This window comes from Macaca mulatta, chromosome 2, assembly GCF_049350105.2.
Source record: "Macaca mulatta isolate MMU2019108-1 chromosome 2, T2T-MMU8v2.0, whole genome shotgun sequence".
Classification (NCBI taxonomy): domain Eukaryota; kingdom Metazoa; phylum Chordata; class Mammalia; order Primates; family Cercopithecidae; genus Macaca; species Macaca mulatta.
The window spans coordinates 157358159-157379098 of record NC_133407.1 but is presented as its reverse complement, the minus strand read 5'-3'; the positions used below and the strand labels follow the sequence as shown (position 1 = coordinate 157379098).

Genomic DNA, 20940 nt, shown 5'->3' with positions numbered 1-20940 from the left:
ATAACAGCATATGACAACCAAGACAATCTACATTTGTGTAAGAAAGGACAATCAATAGATACCAGCACTGAGCTGATAAATGGCTCTTATGAAAATGTCCCTACCAGTAATAGAAAATATTCCTGAAATGAATAAAATAATAGAAAGGCTCAGGAAAAAAAACAAAAGATGTAAATAACAACAAAATGGAAAATTTAGAACTGAAAAATGCAATAACCAATATTTTAAAAAGCATCAGACAGACTCAATAGCAGAATGAAGATGACAGATTAAAAAGTCTATGAATCTGAAGACAGAGCAACAGAAATCATCCAATCTAAACAACTAGCAGGAAAAAAAATTAAACTTAATTGAGTTTCAGGGAACTATGTGACAATAATATCTAGTCTTTTTGTCATCACAGTCCCAGAAGAAAAGGAGAAAGGGTGCAGGGATAAAAATATATTTGAAGAACTAATGGCTGAAAATATCCCAATTTCAACACAGACATAAATCTAAGGATGCAAGAAACTCAGTGAACCCTAAACAGGATAAACCCAAAGAAATCTATGTCTAAATACATCATGATAAAACTCGTACAAATGAAAGATAGAGTCTTGAAAGCCACCAGAGAAAAGCAACACTTACTTATAAAGGGACAATTCAAATTACAGATTTCTCATAAGAAACCATGAAAGCCAAAAGGAAGCGGGACCACATTTTATAACTGCTGAAAGAAAATTGGCCAGGCACAGTGGCTTGCACCTGTAATCCCAGCACTTTGGGAGGTCAAGGCAGTTGGATTACCTGAAGTCAAGAGTTCAAGACCAGCTTGGCCAACGTGGTAAAATCCCATTTCTACTAAAAATAGAAAAATTAGCCAGGTGTGGTGGCACACGCCTGTAGACCCAGCTTGCTCAGGAGGTTGAGGCAGGAGAATCGCTTGAACCCAGGAGGCAGAGGTTGCAGTGAGCCAAGATCATGCCACTGCACTCTAGCCTGGGTGACAGAGTAAGACTCCATCTCAAAAATAATTATTAACAACCCAGATTTCTACATCAAGCAAATTATCCATCAGGAAAGGTGAAATTTAAAAAATATATCAAATATAAAAAAATTAAGAGAATTTTTTTTTCTTTTTTTTGCCATCAAACATGCTGGGATTTTTCACTGGGGTTGCACGGAATCCAAAAATCAATGAGCAAAAAGAAACATCTTAATAATATGGACTCTCCCAATCCATAAATATGGTATATCTTTCCATTTATTTCATTTTACAATTTCTCAGCAATGTTTTATAGTTTTTCATATAAAGATCTTGCACATATTTTGTTAAAACTACCCTAAGTATTTCGTATTTATATGCTGTTGTGCATGATACTGTAATCATATTTTCAATTCAATATGGTTTGTTGTTAGTTCTTAGAAATACAATTGATTGGCAGGTGTGGTGGCTCATGCCTGTATCTCAGCACTTTGGGAGGCTGAGGTGGGTGGATCATGAGGTCAGGAATTTGAGACCAGCCTGACCAACATGGTGAAACCCCATCTCTACCATAAATACAAAAATTAGCCAGGCGTCTCATGATACACGCCTGTAGTCCCAGCTACTCAGGAGGCTGAGGCAGAAGAATTGTGTGAACCCAGGAGGCGGAGGTTGCAGTGAGCTGAGATCATGCCACTGCACTCCAGCCTGGGCAACAGAGCAAGACTCTGTCTCAACAAAAAAGAAAGAACGAAGGAAGGAAGGAGGGAGGGAGGGAGGGAGGGAGGGAAGGAAGGAAGGAAGGAAGGAAGGAAGGAAGGAAGGAAGGAAGGAAGGAAGGAAGGAAGGAAGGAAATACAATTGATTTTTTATGTTAACTTTGTATTCTTCAACTTTTAAATTCATCTGGAAGTTCTGGTAGTTATTTCTGGCAGATTTCTTAGGATTTTCTATGTACACAATCATGTCATCAGCAAATAAGGACATTTAGGTCTCCCTTTCAAATTTGTGTGCTTTTTATTTATATTTCCTGCACTACTTAACTGACTAGGACCTCCATTACAACGTTAAATAAAAATGGTAAAGTCAGCGTCCTTGTCTGTGCTCAGTCATCTTAGTATAATGTTAGTTGTACTTTTTCTGTAGATGCCATTTACTTGTTTGAGGATGTTCTATTCCTAGTTAGCTTAGAATTTATATCATAAATGCAAACTTGAGGATAAGTGATAAACATAATAAAAAGAACAAAAAAAACCCCATCTTCTACATCTATTGAGATGACTATATTGCTTTCTTTCATTTCTCATATTATTTCATTGCATTCCTGGGATATAAACTTGGTCATGATGTATTATCCATTGTATAATTTGTTGGATTGAAGATAGAATTTTTAGGAATATTGGAGTTGACTTTCATATGTTGTATTGGTCTATAGCTATTTTCTCTCAAAATCTTTGTCAGTTTTTGGGTACCAGTGTTCTGCTGGATGCAAGAGTTGGGAAGTGTTCTTTCCTTCTATTTGTGTAGAATTGGCTTCTTTTTCCCCTTAAATGTTTGAAAAAATTTGACAGCAAAGCCATTTAGTCTTGTCTTTTTCAATGCAGAAAGGTTTTAATGATAAATTTTATTTCTTTAATGAATACAGCAATATTCAAATTTTCTATTTCTTCTTGAGTCAGTTTCTCCAGGTGTTTGTCCATTTTCCATAAGTTTTTTTTTTTTTTAATTTAGTGGGATAGAGTTGTTTAAAATATGTTGCTATTATTTTGTTAATTTCTGTAGATTTTTCATTAAAAAATAAAGAGTATTTTAGGACAGTTTATATTTACAAAAAATGGAGAAAATAATACTGAGTTCCTACACACCCCCTCACCCCACCTAGTTTCCCTTATTAGTATGGTACATGTTACAATTAATGAACCATGTTACATTATTAACTAAAGTCAATAGTTTACTCAGATTAGATAAAAACATTAGTTATTTTCTGTTCCAGGGTCTCATCTAGGACATTACATTATATTTGCCTGGCATGTCTCCTTAGGCTTCCCTTGACTATGGTAGTTTTTTAGACCTTTCTTATTTTTCATGACCTTAACAGCTTTCAAGAGTACTGGTGAGGTATTTTGTACAATACCTTACTTTTGAATACCTTAACAGCAACTTGTCTGATTTTTTTCTTTTTTTTTTTGAAGGAGTCTCACTCTGTCACCCAGGCTGGAGTGCAGTGGCACAATCTCGGCTCACTACAAGCTCTGCCTCGAGGGTTCACATCATTCTCCTGCCTCAGCCTTCCAAGGAGCTGGGACTACAGGTGCCCACCACCCAGGTCCGGCTAATTTTTGTATTTTTCGTAGAGATGGGGTTTCACCGTCTTAGCCAGGATGGTCTCCATCTCCTGACCTCGTGATCCACCCGCCTCAGCCCCCCAAAGTGCTGGGATTACAGGTATGAGCCACTGCACTCGGCCGCTTGTCTGATGTTTTAATTAGCTTAAATTGCAAATATTTATCCTCTCACAGTTTCTAAGGATCAGGAATTTGGAGTAACCAACTGAATGGTTCTGGTTCAAAGCCTCTCGAGAGGTTACTGTCAAGCTGCTGGCCCAGGGATGGCTTGACTGGAGTAGCATTCACTTCCAAACTCGTTCACAGAGACACTGGCAGACCTCAGTTTCTTGCTGACTGTTGGAGACTTCAGTTCTTCACCATATGGGCCTCTCCATAGGATTCCTGAGTGTCATCAAAACATGACAGCTGCCTTCTCCCAAAACAAGTGACCTGAGAGAGTGAATGAGGGTGACCAAAACTTAAGCTGCAATCTCTTCATGACCTAATCTTGGCAGGGACATACCATCACTCCTGCCATATGCTACTGGCCACACAGACCAGCCCTGGTGTAACAAAGCGGGGACTATACAAAGGTGTGATTTCCCATTGGTGGAGATCCAATTTAGAGGCCAACCTGGAGGCCCCCTTGCACAGTGAAAGTCTGCAAGAGCAGCAATTTGTCCGCCTTCTTCCTGTCTGCCTGCCTACTGCTTGTACTGTTGAGTGTCCACAAGAGCTTTCCTTAATGGGACCCTATTTATCACAGAAGTCAAGATTTTCCATCCAATGTGCTATATTAACAACTTAATAAATGTTGCTCAATTCTTTAAGTCTGTGAGACAGGCAATACTGTCCATACTTAATAAACGAAGAATAGGAAAAGTTAAGCAATCTATCACACATCTAGTAAGTCATGAGACCAGGCATTCCCAAGTTTATCATTCTTCAAGGCTGTCTTCCTACAGCTCTCTTCTTCTTGTGAAGCAGCTCCTGGTTCTACTAACTCTCCAGCTTGTTCTCACTAACCCCTCACTTCTCTCACACCAGCTCCTCCCTCTACCTTCCATCATGCTACATGGAGTTTAAGGTCTTTGGGTTCCTAGTTAGTTCCACAGCTGAAATCCTCTTGCCCATGCCTATATGACACTAGCCTTTTGAAATTTCTTAAGCCTAGCCTTTATGGCCTAGCACAAGGCAAACTCCATAAATATTCTATGCGTGCTTGAAATGAGTATGCTTTCATATTGGGTGCAATCTTTGAGTTGAACTTGTTAATTCTGCTACTCAAAAATAAATCTTTACTGATTTTTTTGTGTGTTTGACCTAATAATTTACTGAAGTATGTTAAAATCTCCACTATAATGGACGGTATCAATTATTCCTTGCAGATCTATACACATCCGTATGTTATTAGATGCATACTAGTTTTATCTTCCAGGTAAAATTAGTCTCTCACCAATATATAGGTACCATATTTACCCCAGAAGAGGAAAAAAGAGGGAGAAGAGAAAGAGACAGAGAGGAAAATAAAAGGGTGAGAGGAAGCCAAGACAGACAGATTTATAGGTAGGCATCCTCCCCTCCTTGCAAAAGAAAGATTATTAGCCATTCCAATAGTCTGTAACCTGGACAGTGGTTACAAATGCTTAAGATGGATTGCTTCTTTCCACTCACATCAGTGAGAAGACAGGCTTCTCTGCTGCCTCTCTCTGTGAGGCAGTCTGTTTCCCACTCAACTTTCCACTGGGGTGCAGCCCATTGGGCTTCCAGCTTTACACAAAGATTTCCTATCAGAAACTCGACCCATGCAAACCTGGGATTTCGTTTTTTTTGCCCCATGCTCAGTGCAAAGCAGGAGTTGAAGGCTTCCAGGGTTCTTGTTTTGCTTCATTTGGGATTCTGGAAAAGCTGGCTCTGTGTGTGTGTGGCACTTAGCAATACAGTAACAAAATTATTAAAAATATATTTTATCAAGTATTTAAATCAAGTCTGTTGAAAGCATTAATCACACCCTCTCCATATTGCTTCTAATCTTTAAAATCCTTTGGTCTCCTGCAATTCAGCTCAAATATGGCTACTTTCATTAAACTCTGTTCAATCACCCTATCCCTGCCCCACAGCCAATAGAAATTAGTAACATCTCCCTCTGCCTCCTGCTGCACTGTTTCTGCCACAGGGATAGCAATTACCCCAACATACTTTACACCTTTTAGATACATTTGTATTTTTTTCTCCCAAAGAAAAAAGCCACTCTATAACTAGGTCCTATGTCAGTTTTCTTTGGGTTTCCAGTCCCACTACCCCGCTGCTCCATTCCCTGCCTCCAGAAAGGGTAGCAAAATGCCTGTCTACAAACAGTGTTCCTAACTGTTGGCTTAACATTTGTCTTTTAAGATAAATGGCTAGAAATTCTGACCCCAGCCTATCCAATCTTAAGCTAAACAGCTAGTGTGGCTCATGAGAGCAAGTGGCTTAAAAGAGCCTTGCATTGGCTACTGTGTGGCATACTCAAGAAAACAGAGGTTTTCCAAAAGGACCTTGGATGGGCCTCTGTCTTCAAGGACCTCTGAAATGCTGACATGTCTGTAAATTCTCATGCAATCACTTAATATTACCTGTATTCATTTATGGAACTTGACCATCATTAAATAGACTATGACAGAATTATTTCACAGTTAAATTAGTTAGATTTCACATAATACAGTATTAAGAACTTTTGGAAATATTACTATTAAGATCAACATGAAAAAGCAATTCAAGTCCTTTTATATTACATGAGATATTTTGTTCAGTGTAGAGATATTAATTAGGGGAGAAAAGCTTCAAGGTTATCACCACCAAGTAATACGTGTGAGTGTGAAGCACGAGTCAGCATTTTAACAGTAGGTTAAATGTGCCTCAAAAAAGAAAAGAGATGACTAACCTTACATAGTGTGTACAGCTTCCTGCTAATGCACATGGTCCTCTGCAGACAGCTATCCAAATGCAGCCCACAGACACTGTTCACCAGCGAGCATGTGTGAATTCTAGGCCCACACACTAGAAAACCACCACTTTATAGAGTTTCATAACTGAAAATGTATTTTCATAGAAACAACAAAGCAAAGGGGATGAAAACAATGGCGACCAGAAAAGCTAACTTAGATGAATGGTGCCACTCAAAGGTCTTTCCGAGGGAAGCTCAGTCCTGGCTTGCGAGAGTCGGCCTTGGCTCACCTCACAACAGGGCTCCAAGCTAAGGCGTCAAGGAAGCAGGCCCACTGCTTCTCGCAGTCAGCGAGACTACAAGGCAGATGCCCACTGCTGTCCTGTCTCCTCGTCTACTTTCTCATCTCAGTGTTGTAAGGCAGCCCTGCACTGGTCCCTGAGTAACAGAGCAGCTGTCATGAGCACAGGTTCATGTTATCCGAGAGTGTTCTTATCTTTGAGAGAAATGAGAATATGACAAGGAAAACTAAACAGCAGCAAGCCTAGCCTCAGCAACCTTTCTGAGTGATGTCTAGTCCCGACGACTTTGTGATTTCCAAAGTCGTGAACACCTGTTCAAGAGAAAGAAAACAAATACATATTTAGATGTTAGCACTGCTTTAAGAAAACACATTCTGAATATTACATTTATGCTATTCTTTAAAATATACAAATCTGGCCGGGCATGGTGGCTCATGCCTGTAACCCCAGTACTTTGGGAGGCTGAGGTGGGTGGATCACTTGAGGTCAGAAGTTTGAGACCAGCCTGGCCAACATGGTGAAACCCCATCTCTACTAAAAATAGAAAAATTAGTCAGGCATGGTGGTATACACTTGTAGTGTAGTCCCAGCTACTCAGGAGGCTGAGGTGGGAGAATCACTTGAACCTGGGAGGTGGAGGTTATAGTGAGTCAAGATCATGCCACTGCACTACAGCCTGGGTGACAGAGTGAGACCCTGTCTGAAAAAAAATAGAATTAAATTAAATTAAAAATAAAATATACAAATCAGTTACTAATATGACATCTAACAAGTGCTTTATAATAGTTTTTCAAACTACATCAACTGAAGCCAATTTTTAAAACCTCCTGTTTCCTACCTCCCCACATGTGGGGTGAATTCCAATGGTGTCATCAAGTAGCTGTTTTGTGAGCCCACATTTCATTGCAGCTGCAAATCCTTGGGTAACCTCACCGGCATTTGGTCCAAGAATATGAAATCCTATCACCCGATCCTTTAATACAGAAACAAAACAAAGAGAATCCCTGTAGGTTAATGGTCTGAATACGGATCCATTCACTGCAAGTTCACAGTTAAAATATACAGTATCTACTACAGAAAAAGAACTTCAATGTCAAAGTGAGCAGAGAACATTACCATGAAACTAAGCCACTGTAAGAGTCTGTTAAATGAGCCAGTAAATGCACATCCAGAGTTAATTTGCACTCAAATTTACTAGAACAAACAATTTACCCACTGCATGAAGGACTTCATTAGTATGATGTAAATTTCCAAATTATGCTGAGACAATGCGCAACAACAACATAACAAATCTGAATTAAAGTCCAACACTGGAATAACTCTGGGGCAGCAGGTTTTACTGGAAATAAGAGGTTGTTGGCCCAGGAAGCAAGATGCCCTGTTCCCAACATCAAGTAGAGACAAAGGAGAGGCTGGTGCAGGGCTGCCACCCTGTGTGCTGAGAGGTATGGGGTGCAGGCAAAGAGCTGACCCACCGAGATGGGAAGCAAGATGTGCAGTCATTTTCCACAGTAATGGTGCATTCTAGGCTGTCCATTTGTCAATGTTCCTTCATAGCATTATCCTTCACTGTGATCTTCAACAGTAAAAGCATACAAGAGATGAAGAGAAAGACTATAAAAGGGCAACAGAGGCCAGAGCCAGGAGAAATCCTTGCCTACTGAGTTTCTGAAAAAAGCAACAGCTCAGAATCGTCATACACATCTGCATCTGCTAGCGGGCACTCCAGAGGGGAGGCAGGCAGAAGCTGCCTGGGCTGGGGCTTCAGAGTAAGTTCCCAGGGCCCACGGAAGACTACTGCATTGGAACCTGAGGTGGTTGGTGGGTTGCTCAGCAAACAGAAAAGGGGGGTGGCTCAGAGCAAAGTAAGGACACTTGGTGAGAATCTCCACTGATAACTGTAAATGAAGGTCATGAGTGAGGGAAGTCTCATTTACAATTTTGACCTTAGAGCTGGAATCAAGTATTCCCATTTCATAAGTTCGAGGGTTCTGCTCAAGAAATAGGCATGTGGCCAGGGTAAAGGAAAGGGACACAATCCCCATGGTTAAAGAGCAAGGCCAAGAGTGTGGCCTGGGGACCTGGGCGGGAGCCAGAGGGGTGGCGTGGGACATAACAGAGGGGCTCAGAGATGGGAAACGGGGCTGACAGCCACAGAGGTGCAGCCCACACCCTCATGAGGAGGTCAGAACTAGCATGACGGCTGCAAGTCCCACCTTCAGCAGCGGCTCTCTCATCAAACCCCAACCGTCTCACTTTCGGAGAGTAACAATGTGTAGTCTCTCCCTGCTCCCTTTGGAAAGGCCGCCCACAACTGCCAAAAATTGACCTCAGATAACTCTGTCCCAAAGAATCAGGATGTAGCCCAGCACATAAGCATCCATCCTTAGGAGCACAGCTGCGAACTTGCCCAACCTGGAGCATTTCAGGGCCATTATGATCACCATCCCTGTCACTGCCCTGTAGCCATGTGCAACTACCAAGAGACTAAGCCCTAGAGCTCTGGATGACTTCATCATTCAGGCAAAAGAGCACATGCTAATGGGCTACTAGCCTGGGACACGCTGTTTTCTGTTATACTGAAAATAAGATAAATACAGAGATGTGAGAATTAAACAAGATAATGACTGCTGTTCAGTAAACTTTTATGTAAATGTCACTTGTTACAGTTCATATTTATCTATTTGTATGTTTCCTCTCCCCAGATAGATGATAAACTCTTCAAGAAAAGAACCAAGTCTTAACACTGCTTTCTACATTCAGAATTCTTTATAAAGCAAATTATAAATAAACTGTGCTTTAAACTACGCTACTGAGGAAGGCTGTTAACCATTTTGATGCTCGCCACTGGTAACTGGGAGGAGGAAAGCCTCCAGTAATGGGCTGCTGCTTTAGTGAAAGCATCAGGAATTAGCTCAGTAAGTCAAGTTTCACTTTGTGTGAACATCTCCATCTAAAGACTTTTGACACACATTCAGTCTGTTTATAAAATGCATACATACAACTTACTATTTGATGACCAAAATTTTCACAGATCTTCTAGTTCTAAACTATCAAGTTTAAACTATCAGGCTATCAAGATGGCCCTGGGAAAAGGCAGCTTTCAGTGATGTATTTTGAGTGGACACTGGTAGGGCTCAATCACAAACTATCACTGCTCAGCCTCTGTGACATGTTAACTAAATGACAACAAGGAGGTGCTCTGAATTGTCCTGAAAGCTACCTTAGAAAGATTATAAAAACGGAGCAGTCCCAGCTGCTCACAAGGCTGAAGCAGGAGGATCACTTGAGGTCAGGAGTTAGAGACCAGCCTGGGCAACATGGCAAGATTCCGTCTCCAAAAAAAAAAAAGAAAAAAAATTATAGAAATCCAAATACTAGAAATAAAAACTACATTTAAATATCACAGCATTTTGGCTTCTAGTGGTATTACATACATGGTCTAATTTATTGCAGATTATCTTTGCGTAACAAGTGTTGTTCTCTCTGCCAGCTACTGTCCATTCAAGAGGCCAGAACAAAGTATGATATATCTGGAAGATAAAAGAGAGAAAAAGGGCAGAATTAACATATATGGAAACCATTCTTTGATAGGCTCTTTAATTCTATAAAGGCAATAATCTCCATAGCAGCTTTCAGAAATTTAAAGTTCAGTGACCCCAACTTTATGTATCTGTTAGGAGCCCCGGGGTCAAGCCTCCTGAAATGCTAGCTGCATACATGTGTTGGCTGTTGTTTTACTTGCTTGGCTGTAAGTCCAAGCAAAAATCCACAAACAAAATCTAGTTTTCAAACATGTATAGAGTACCAGCAACCCAAGGCAGAGCACCAGGCACAGGTTCTCGTGTGGGCTGCAGAGTTGAAGACTGAGATCCTGACGTCAAAGCTGACCCTGATAACAGGGCTCATGTTCCAGCAAACTTAAGGAGGAGCAGAAGAAATAAAACAGCTCCAGTCATTTAGAGCTCCAGAACATAGCGATGGGAGAGCGGGAATCATGTCTCTCACATTTCTGTCCCCAGGCCCTCACGCCAGTGCCTCTATGCCTCTTCAATCTGGCTCAGTCTTCTAAGAACCAGAATAAAATGCCATGTGCCCTCTCTCCAGCTTGGGGTTGCTGTGGTCTTCCAGTGTTGTAGTTCTGAATCACTCCGTACACAAACGGGCAGTTAATGCTGGGTGACAGAATTGGAAATGTAGGATGAACAATAATCCACAATGGATGGATTTAAATTTTAAAATACCACCCAGAAATAATCATTTTGAATGTTAGGGAAAAGCATCAATTGCTGGTGCATGTAGAGTTAAAACAAAATTTTTATTAAGGAGGTATCACAATATACAGTTACTTGTAGCCAAAAAAAAAAAAAATTGATTTAACTTGTTTTTAACAGAAGAGAAATAAACTCTTCTACCCATTTTTTGTTTGTTTGTTTTGAGATAGGGTCTCACTTTGTCACCCAAGCTGGAGTACAGTGGTGAGATCTTGGCTCACTGCAGCCTTGACTGCTGAGGTTTGAGCAATCCTCCTGCCTCAGTCCCTAAGTAGCTGGGACTACAGGTGCGCGTCTCCACACCTGGCTAATTTTTGTATTTTTTTGTAGAGATGGGGTGTTGCCATGTTGCCCAGGCTTGTCTCAAACTCCTGAGCTCAAGTGACCCACCTGCCTCAGCCTCCCAAAACGCGAGGATTACAGGTGTGAGTCACCACCTCCCACCACTTCTACGTATTTTAATACAAACTTTTTAATCTCTGCAGCTACTAAAAACAGAAATGTTTCTTTATCTTAGAATATACTTTCCTAAAAACACACCTCTAAGGTTAAAAAGAGATGGTACAAACTCTTACCAGGTTTTTTGTTGTTGTTGTTGTTGTTGTTGTTGTTGTTGTTTTTTGTGAGACAGAGTCTCACTCTTTCGCCCAGGCTGGAGTGCAATGGCACGAACTTGGCTCACTGCAAGCTCCGCCTCCTGATTTCTCTTACCAGGTTTTAAACATGATTTTTAAAACAGTAAGCTACTATTTCTGATGTGTTCTATCACTTCTGCTATGAAGCAAGGAGGTGAACACTCACACTTCCCCCCATCTCCTTGCATTCTTTCACTGGTTTTGTCAAATGTGGTTTTTCCTTCTAGCACTTTGAAGATTTTACTGTATTTAAATTTCTTACCCTTCTGGTTCAAAGTGGATGTGAAATGTGGATCCAACTTCCAACTTTATATTTTTCCTTAATAGCTACCCACTTATTCTGGCATCCTTTAATGGATGGCCTGTGTTTTTACTATGGATTTAAAATATGACCTTATCACATACTAATTCTTACGAGCATTTGAATCCATTTCTGGGTTTCACATTCTGTTCTACTGATCTTGCTGTCCATCTGTGCGCCACTGCTGCACAACTGTAAGCACTGCAGCCATGTGGTAAAGTTTCATATTTAATTAGGGCTCCCCTCATTATTCTTGAAGTCTTTTTATCAACTTATGCACAATTACAGACATAATTTTCAAAGCTCTGCTGTGGAAAACAGTGATCTCTGATCCCACCTATTTCAATGAACCTAGAGGCCACCATGTTCAACCTCTTTTATTTAATCATTTGGGTATTTACCTCTATGTTTCTAAATAACATGCTTATATTGCTACTGCCTGACTTTCCTATTTTAGGCTTTATTTATTGATTTGGCTCTATGCAAGAGCAAGATGAGCTCTCTTCCCTGGCCCCTAGCACTCACTCTAGCTCCTTCCTGCCCTTCCCATCCCCATCTTCCCAATACAGTTATATACTCTTAGCTACCACAGTTACCAGTGTTTCCTTTACTATGTAAAAGCTATTGACAGACAACTTGAAAGCAACAAGCAAAGGATGAAGCTGCACCCTTAGCTTGCACATTGACAAACACTAACTCAAAATGGACCACAGACCTAAATGCACTCACACTTCCTCCCATCTCCAGTCATGCACAGCATGTGTTGCAAAACAATGCTGGTCTACGATGGACAGCATATATGACTGTGGTCCCATAACATTAAAATGGAGCTGAAAAATTCCTGCCACTTAGTGACATTATAGCCATTGCAACATCATAGTGCAGCACATTACTCACTATTTGTGGTGATGCTGATACCGCACTGCCAATCTCCAACAGTCTAGCATATATAATCATGTACAGTACATAATACTTGATAAAGATAATAAATGTGAAATGACTATGATACTGATTTATGTATTTATTATACCACACATTCTACTATTATTTTAGAAAGTACTCCTTCAACTCATAAATTAACTGTGAAACTGCCTCAGGCAGGTCCTTCAGGAGGTATCCAGAAGAAGGCATTGTCATCATAGGAGGTAACAGCGCCACGTGTGTTACTGCCCTGGGACAGGATGTGGTGGGAGAAGACGGTGACATTGATGTTTCTGACCCTGTGTAGGCCTAGGCTAATGTGTGTGTTTGTGTTTTCATTTTTTATAAACAAGAAGTAAAAAAAAAAAAAAATAGAAAAAAGCTTATAGAATAAGGATATAAAGAAAGAAAATATTTTGTACAGCTGTACAATGTGTTTGTGTTTCTCTATAATGGGAACTTTAAAAAAATGTTAACATCACATTTTAAGTCCTGTCAAAAAGCAACAAATAAATAAATAAAACAGGTGAGTTGATCTGCAGCAAACCTTGGTGAAAAGACCTTAAAGTAATCCCAAAAACTTGGGGAACTTGTTTCCTATAAAGATATTCCTTTGTCTGGGACACAGCCTTCTACATCCTTCCTGTCATGTGCCTGACATCTTTCTACCTTAATTTTTCATTAATTTCAGAAACTTTTAAAACTAAATGTTAAATCCATAATTATTATCATCGATTTTCCAAGACCAATGCAAAAAGGATAGCTTATTATTATATAAAGAGTTAATTAAAAAACTCTGATAAAATGTTCCCTAAAATGTAAATTTCAAAAATAACCATCTAAAGTAACATAAGGTTTTAATTACACATTTCCCCAGCACCAGAAATTTAAATAGGAGTTTCTTTTTTTTTTTTTTTTTGGAGACGGAGTCTCGCTGTGTCCCCCAGGCTGGAGTGCAGTGGCGCGACCTCGGCTCACTGCAAACTCCGCCTCCTGGGTTCATTCTCCTGCCTCAGCCTCCTGAGTAGCTGGGACTACAGGCGCCCACTACCGCGCCCGGCTAATTTTTTGTATTTTTAGTAGAGACGGGGTTTCACTGTGGTCTCGATCTCCTGACCTTGTGATCCGCCCGCCTCGGCCTCCCAAAGTGCTGGGATTACAGGCGTGAGCCACCGCGCCCGGCCAAATAGGAGTTTCTTAAATCCTTAGGCCATTTAACTAGGGAATATCAGTGCTATCATTTAAATAAATTCCCAATAATAAATCATACAACTAAACTGCCTTCAAGGAAAAGGACTATGATTTCAATTCTCTTTTACTTGAAATATCAAGTATTACTAACCCTCCAATTCTTTTTAACTCTCTCTCTCCCGCCTGTGTTGGAAGAGTGGGCAGAAAAAAGTCAATCAAACTTCCCAGCAAGAAACAATGTAAGAAAATATTTTTAAGACAATAATTGGACAGGGTTAGGGTGTAAAGGAGAGGTAGCAATAAAGGTGTGTAGAGGGCATCCTTTTGGAAATCTGAAGAGCCCACAGGCAGACAACCCTGGAACTTCCCACCTTACCACCCATAGCCATTCCTACTCCTGCATTCCCAAAAGATCTTAAAATAACTTTGAGCTTCCTTGTATAAGTTTGCTCAAATAGATTTTTGTTACTTGTAATTCAAGTGTCCTGACTTACAGATTACACTCTCCTCTTTCCCAACCATATTATTCTTGTTTGCTAGACAGACAGGGTTTAAATTAATTGCTAATTTTCCTAAAATAGGAATATGATTTCCTACAATATAACGATCACAGTAACTTGCAAATTGCTGAAATAAAAAGTGACCGCAAAGAAAAATTGTTGATTAAAAGAGATTGTTTTTAAGGAAGTAATAAAACACAATCTTACTTCTAGATTCTCTTTTTTATATACTTCAATAGCTTTTTCTTCAGCTAATCCGCAGCAACCATACTCCAGAGGAGTAAACACCGTAGTCGGAACATTAATATAATCACACTGAAAGACAAACAAATTACATTGTTTTATTTTGTGAAACTTTACAGCAAAAATCTATATTACATATATTTATATAAAGAGAAAATAAATGAGTCCAGTTCAGTGTAACTGATTCTTAAAACATCAACAGCTTCAGGAAAATTCTAAGGTACCTTAACAGAGACCTGGGATGGGCCCCTGACTCAGGGGAAGAGACCACACACTGGCCAGCCACCAACAAACGGGACCGGCTCTCCTGGAGCACAGACTCAGAGGTCTAAAAACCAGGAGGAGGTGGAGGTAGTGCCACCCATCTGCCCCTAAAGACACTCTCCAAAATGTTTTCTTTCCATGCCCATGATTCTGGGCTCTGCTCTCCTGGAGCACTTCTTCCAAGCAACCTTGAATTATGCTACTTCACTGGAAGCTGAGACCACCTCTTTGCCATTTCATATTCCTTATGCCACTGAGAGGCGAGGCAAGTATGCAGCTCAACGGTGCTGGACTGAGTGTTCCTGACCATCAAAGCGGGATGGTACGCATGTGAGTGTGTCTGGAGGGGGGTGCTAATATACGGCAGGGACAAGGATGACCATAGGTCATCTCTGTAGTCCAGGGGTTAAGAAAGAACTATCTCCAGAGCCTTTATCAGACTGAGTCAGAGAAGAACGGACATTACAATGTGGCACTCCTGCCTAGGAGAGGCCCCAACTTGGGAGAAGAGAGGGTCTCTCTGGCTGTGTGGAGAGGACCTGGAATACTTTGGTGGGTGAACTATGAGACCGTGTGCATGGACAGAAAGCTGTGTGTAGGTGGCAGAAAAAAGGTGGAAAGTGCCTGCCCAGTCACAGTCCCTTCAAAGGACACCACCATCCACAGCACTGTATGTTCCCCAACCCCTGCCAGTGGCCACAAGTGATCAGACTAGGGACAGCCATCTGATCTCACAAGAGCCAACACAAGCTGGGGCAGAAATCTACGAAATGGCAGAAAAAGGTGGGCTGAGTCAATCCAATTCTTTCTTTTGTAGGAAAATTAACTAGAGGCAAAGAAAATTTTCCAGGTGGTAGAGGAATGGGAAGAAATGGACCTGCAGAGTTGTCGCCAAGTTAGGCCAAGGAAGAGCACATCTCTACAAACCCCCCACTGTGTGCTGGGCCCCAGAGCAGCTGGGACCTCACCTCCAAATGCAGGCAGGCCCAGCCCTAGTATAGTTCTCTTTCGAGGTTCCTCTGAGATTCTACCTATTAATCCCAGGATTCTTACAGTAACCTCCCTCAGTTTGCCTAGTTTGAGTGAGCTTCTACTGTTTGTTACCCCAAAGAAAACCAAAACACCACCAGGTATCTCCCGAATCAATGGGAGGATTTGCATACAACACAGGTAAGTTCTCCAATTAGCCTAGATTCTTATGCTCTCATGCCACTTCATGTTTGCCTACCTGCAAACCATGGGTAAGCCAAGCATTTATTTTCTTTTCCTAACATGGCTGAGAAAATCACATAACTATGTGAACTGCCTGGGTATTTTCTGACTTCTCTGAGGCACTCACATGTTGCCAATCCATTTATTGACTGGTAACTGACCCCAGATTCCATAGCTTACATGGGAGGCCTCATTCTTAACAGATGCCTTTGTTTCCTGTTTCATATCAATTAAGAAAAATAAACAGGAAATGGCTCAACTTTGCCCCTTTCTCCTAAAAACCTTCTCCACATCTTAGACCATCTCCTCCACCTGGACTTGACTCATGCTACCCTTTTCCTAGGCTTCTTTCCATCTTGTGCCTTTCATCTCTTACTTTATACTCTACACATATTGCTCCATATTCTAATCCCTCCTCCCCACAGTCACCATGATCAACTCCTTACAGCATTAGGCAACTGCTCTGCCGACATATACCCCAAAATGTTATTTGCAGTTGAGATAATTCCTTGCACATTTAGCATTCCTGGCCCCCATCCATTAATGCCAGCAGAGCCCCCTCCCCAGTGGCCGGCCTCATGCACCAAATACACCCACCCACAAGGTCTCCATGCAAGGCCTTGGCAGATACCTGGGGGATGAAGCAAAGCAGCACATAGCATTCCTCATGAAGAATCCATGCCCAAACCTCTTCATCTGAACACACTCATGCAAAAACAATTGGAGAAATTCAGAATGTGGGACATTCTACAAGAAAAGTAACCTGGATTCATCAAAAAGTCAGAGTTAAGAACTGGAATAAGACAAGGATACCCACTGTCACCAGTCTTATTCAACACAGTACTAGAAGTCCTAGCCAGAGCAGTCAGTATGAGAAAGAAAGAACGGGCATCCAAACTGGGAAAACAGGAAGTGAAATTGTCCCTCTTTGCAGACAATATGATCTCATATGTAGAAAAACCTAAAGATTCCACCAAAAACTCTTAGAACTGATAAATGAATTCAGTGAAGTTGCAGGATACAAAAATCAACATACAAAAATCAGTAGTGTTTCTATACACCAACAACAAACTGAAAAAGAAATCAATAAAGCAATTCTATTTACAATAGCTACAAAAATAAAATAAAATATTTAGGAATAAATTGAATCAAGTAGGTGAAACCACTCAACAATGAAAACTGCAAAACACTGGTGAAAGAAACTGAAGAAGATACAAAAATATAGAAAGATATCCCATGTTCATGGATTGGATTAACATTGTTAAAATGACCATACTACTCAAAGCAATCTACAGATTTGATCCAATCTCTATCAAAATACCAATGACAATCTTCACAGTAGTAGAAAAAAAATCTTAAAATTTTCATGAAACCACAAAAGATGCCAAAAAGCCAAAGTAATACTGAACAAAAAGAATCAAGCTGGAGGCATTACACTACCCAATTTCAAAATATACTACAAGATATAGTACCCAAAACAGCATGATAGTAATACGAAAACAGACACATAGACTATGGAACAGAACAGTGAACTCAGAAATAAAACCATGTATTTGCAGCTAACTAATTTTTGACAAAGGCACCAAGAACATACACTGGAGAAAGGACACCATCTTTAGTAAATAGTAGTGGGAAAACAGTATATGTAGAAGAATGAAACTGGACCTCTGTATCTCACCACGTGGAAAAATCAATTCAAAATGAATTAAAGACGTAAATATAAGGCCCCAAATTATAAAACTACTAGAGGAAAACAGGAGAAATCCTTCTGGACACTGGTCTAGGCAAAGATTTTATAGCTAAGACCTCAAAAACACAGGCAACAAAATGAAAACAGACAAATGAGACTGTATCAAACTAAGAAGCTTCTGTAATCAGTAAAGGAAACAATCAACAGAGTAAATAGACAACCTGTAAAACGGGAGAAAGTATTTGTAAACTATCCATCTGAGAAGGTACTAATATCCCTATACAAGGAACTCAAACAACTCAGAGCAAAAAAAAGAATCTGATTTAAAAATGGGCAAAGGATCTGAATAGATGTTTTTCGTAAGACATACATATGGGCAACAAGTATATGAAAAAATGCTCAGTATCACTAATCATCAGGAAAATGCAAATCAAAGCCACAATGAGATACCATATCCTGATTAGAATGGCTATTATCAAAAAGACAAAAAATAACAAAGGCTGGTGAGGATGTAGAAAAAGGTGAACTCTTACACACTGTTAGTGAGAATGGAAACTAGCACAGCCACTATGGAACACAGTATGGAGGGTCTTCAAAATACTAAAAATAGAACCCCCATAGGATCCAGCAATCCCAGTACTAATATTTATCCAAAGGAAAGAATCAGTGTATCAAAAAGATATCTGCACACCCATGTTTACTGCAGCACTATTCAAAACAGGAAAAATATGGACTCAATCTAAGCATCCATAATGGATGAATGGATAAATAAAAAGTACTATATAAACACAATGAAATACTATTCAGCAATACAGAATAAAATCCGATCCTTCACAGCAACATGAATGAGCCTGGAAGACATTATATTAATGAAATAAGCTGGGCACAGAAAGACAAATACTGCATGTTGTCACTCACATGTGGGAGTTAAAAAAGCTGGAGAGGTTGGTTAACAGACACAAAATTACAGCTAAACAGAAGGAGTTAAGTCCTACTGCTTTACAACACTGTAGAGTGAACATAATTCACAAGAATTCATTGCATATTTCCAAAAAGTTAAAAGAGGATATAACAGAATGTTCCCACACAAATAAATGACAAATGTTTGAGGTAATAGATATGCTAACTACCCTGATTTGATCATTACACATTGTATCTGTGTATCAAAATATCACTCTGTATCCCATAAATATGTACAATCATTATGTGTCAACTAAAAATAAAAGGAAAAAAGTCAGAGTCATAAAAAATAAAAAACAAATAAAGGCAGGGAGATTGTATCAGACTAAGAGACTTAAGCGTCATAAGAGCCACATGTACTGTGCGAACCAAAACACACACACTCTTAAGGAACAACTGAGGAAATGAGTATTATAGTACTTTTATTGAACTTCTCAGATATGGCAATGGAACTGTATTTACGGAGGTAAACATCTTTGTACTTAGGAGGTATATGCTGAAGTAGTTAGGGACAAATGTCATTGATGTCTGCCATTTCAAAAAGTGGCAGCAAAAAAGCTCAGCAAAAGAAAAAAGGAATATTAACTACACATACACATATTCAGAAAAGGAGAGACAGAACAAAAACAGCAAGATGTGAATAACTGGGGAATCTGGGTGAAAGGTTCAATATAGGCGATTGTTTTAGTAGTCTTTCTGTCTTTTGACATCTTTCTAAATAAAAGTCGGGGGACATAAAGGTCTCAACAGATCCCCACTGCCTAGAGAAGGCCCTACCAATTCTTCTTTGTCGCAAAGATTTTTGATGATCTGGCACTAAATTAGTTTTCTGACCTCCTTTCCAATTGTACTTCCCTATCACCAGCTACTCTGCCTACACACATTCCAAAATGTTCTATTGCACTGTGTTTGGGACAATTTTTCTTTGCATGAGATGGTACACTCAGCATTCCTGACCTCACCCACTAATGCAGCAGGGCCCTTCCCCAGTCATCCGTCTCCCACCAACTCTACCACATGGCCACAGACAGAGCTCCTGATGGAGCTGAGCAGTACTTCCCCAGCTGAAAGCTCCTGGGACACTACTCATAGTCCTTAGCACAAGCCAAGCACTACAGGTCTCTGTGTTTTTAGCCAAGCTATCTGCCCACCTGAAAAGTCCTTTGCTTCCTCAGTTTTGAATTACTCATCCTATAAAGCTCATTCCAAATATTTGATTTAAAAATATGAAAAGTGGAAATCCTCTGTAGAAATCATCTGATTCACATCCTTGGCTTTGCAGATGATGAAACTAAGGTCCTCAGAAGTTAAACAACCTGACCATATTTACAGGCCAAGTGGGCACTGAAGCCAGGACCAGAATCCTGACTTATGCCAAGAGCTCCTATGCTATTACAGCGCAACAGTCCACTTATGAAGGTTTTCCCCCTCCCTGCAGCTAGAATTAAACAATCCCTTCAGTGTCCCTAGAGCAACCTGCAGACAGCACTGTGGCATACAACCATACTCTGTCTTCTGTTCAGTCTGTGCCTGCCTGACTCATGATCATGATAAGCCCCTGGGGCTGACCATGGCCAGTGCTTTGTGTATCACCCAGCACAATATCTTGCACACAGCGGACACTCAAAAATATTTATTTTAATCCATTAGTAAATAGTAAGTCTACTGCAAATTATATCTCTGAGGAACCCTTCACTGGGAAAACAAGCACACAAGTTTTACTTGTATTAGTTTTAAAAATCATGACCTTGATCAAGATATTATCTCAAAAACAGCAGAAACTTACCTTTTCTAAAGAGGCCCCAAAAAGTCTCCGAGCTAGCAGCTTGCCTGACTGTATGGCGACAGGAGTGAGCTCTGGCTTACCCTCCGAAACATCCCCAACAGCATAGACATATGGCACACTGGTCTGTTCCACATCATTTACAGGTATTTTTCCACTCCTATTAGTTTTTGAAATGGGAAAAAAATATATTACAACTCACTCTACACTTCTAGGTGACTAACACTATTAGCCAAAAGACTAAATACATAGAGAAAAGACCTCTCTTAAAACTCATGCACCTCAGGATATCAATTATCTATAAGGTCAATGACTTAACGTAACAAGGGTTTCTGTAGCTCCAAAAGAAAATATCTCTGGTGAAACCACGGGCATTTCCCGGACGCCTAGGATATCTGCAGACTGCCTCCACAGACTTACTTAGAGCTTTGGAATTTATCTCTTTGC

The 20940-nt window shown here is 40.2% G+C and overlaps 1 protein-coding gene across 1 annotated transcript in view; it reads right to left on the bottom strand.

Annotated features, from left to right (window-relative positions):
- Positions 1-3454: 3454 nt before the first annotated feature.
- Positions 3455-20940, bottom strand: part of TXNRD3 (thioredoxin reductase 3) — a 54028-nt gene continuing 36542 nt past the window's right edge. The window contains 5 exon segments of the mRNA NM_001353341.2: positions 3455-6830; positions 7358-7492; positions 9957-10052; positions 14549-14656; positions 20497-20653. Of these exon segments, the coding sequence (NP_001340270.2) occupies positions 6762-6830; positions 7358-7492; positions 9957-10052; positions 14549-14656; positions 20497-20653 (565 nt within the window). The 3' untranslated portion in view covers positions 3455-6761.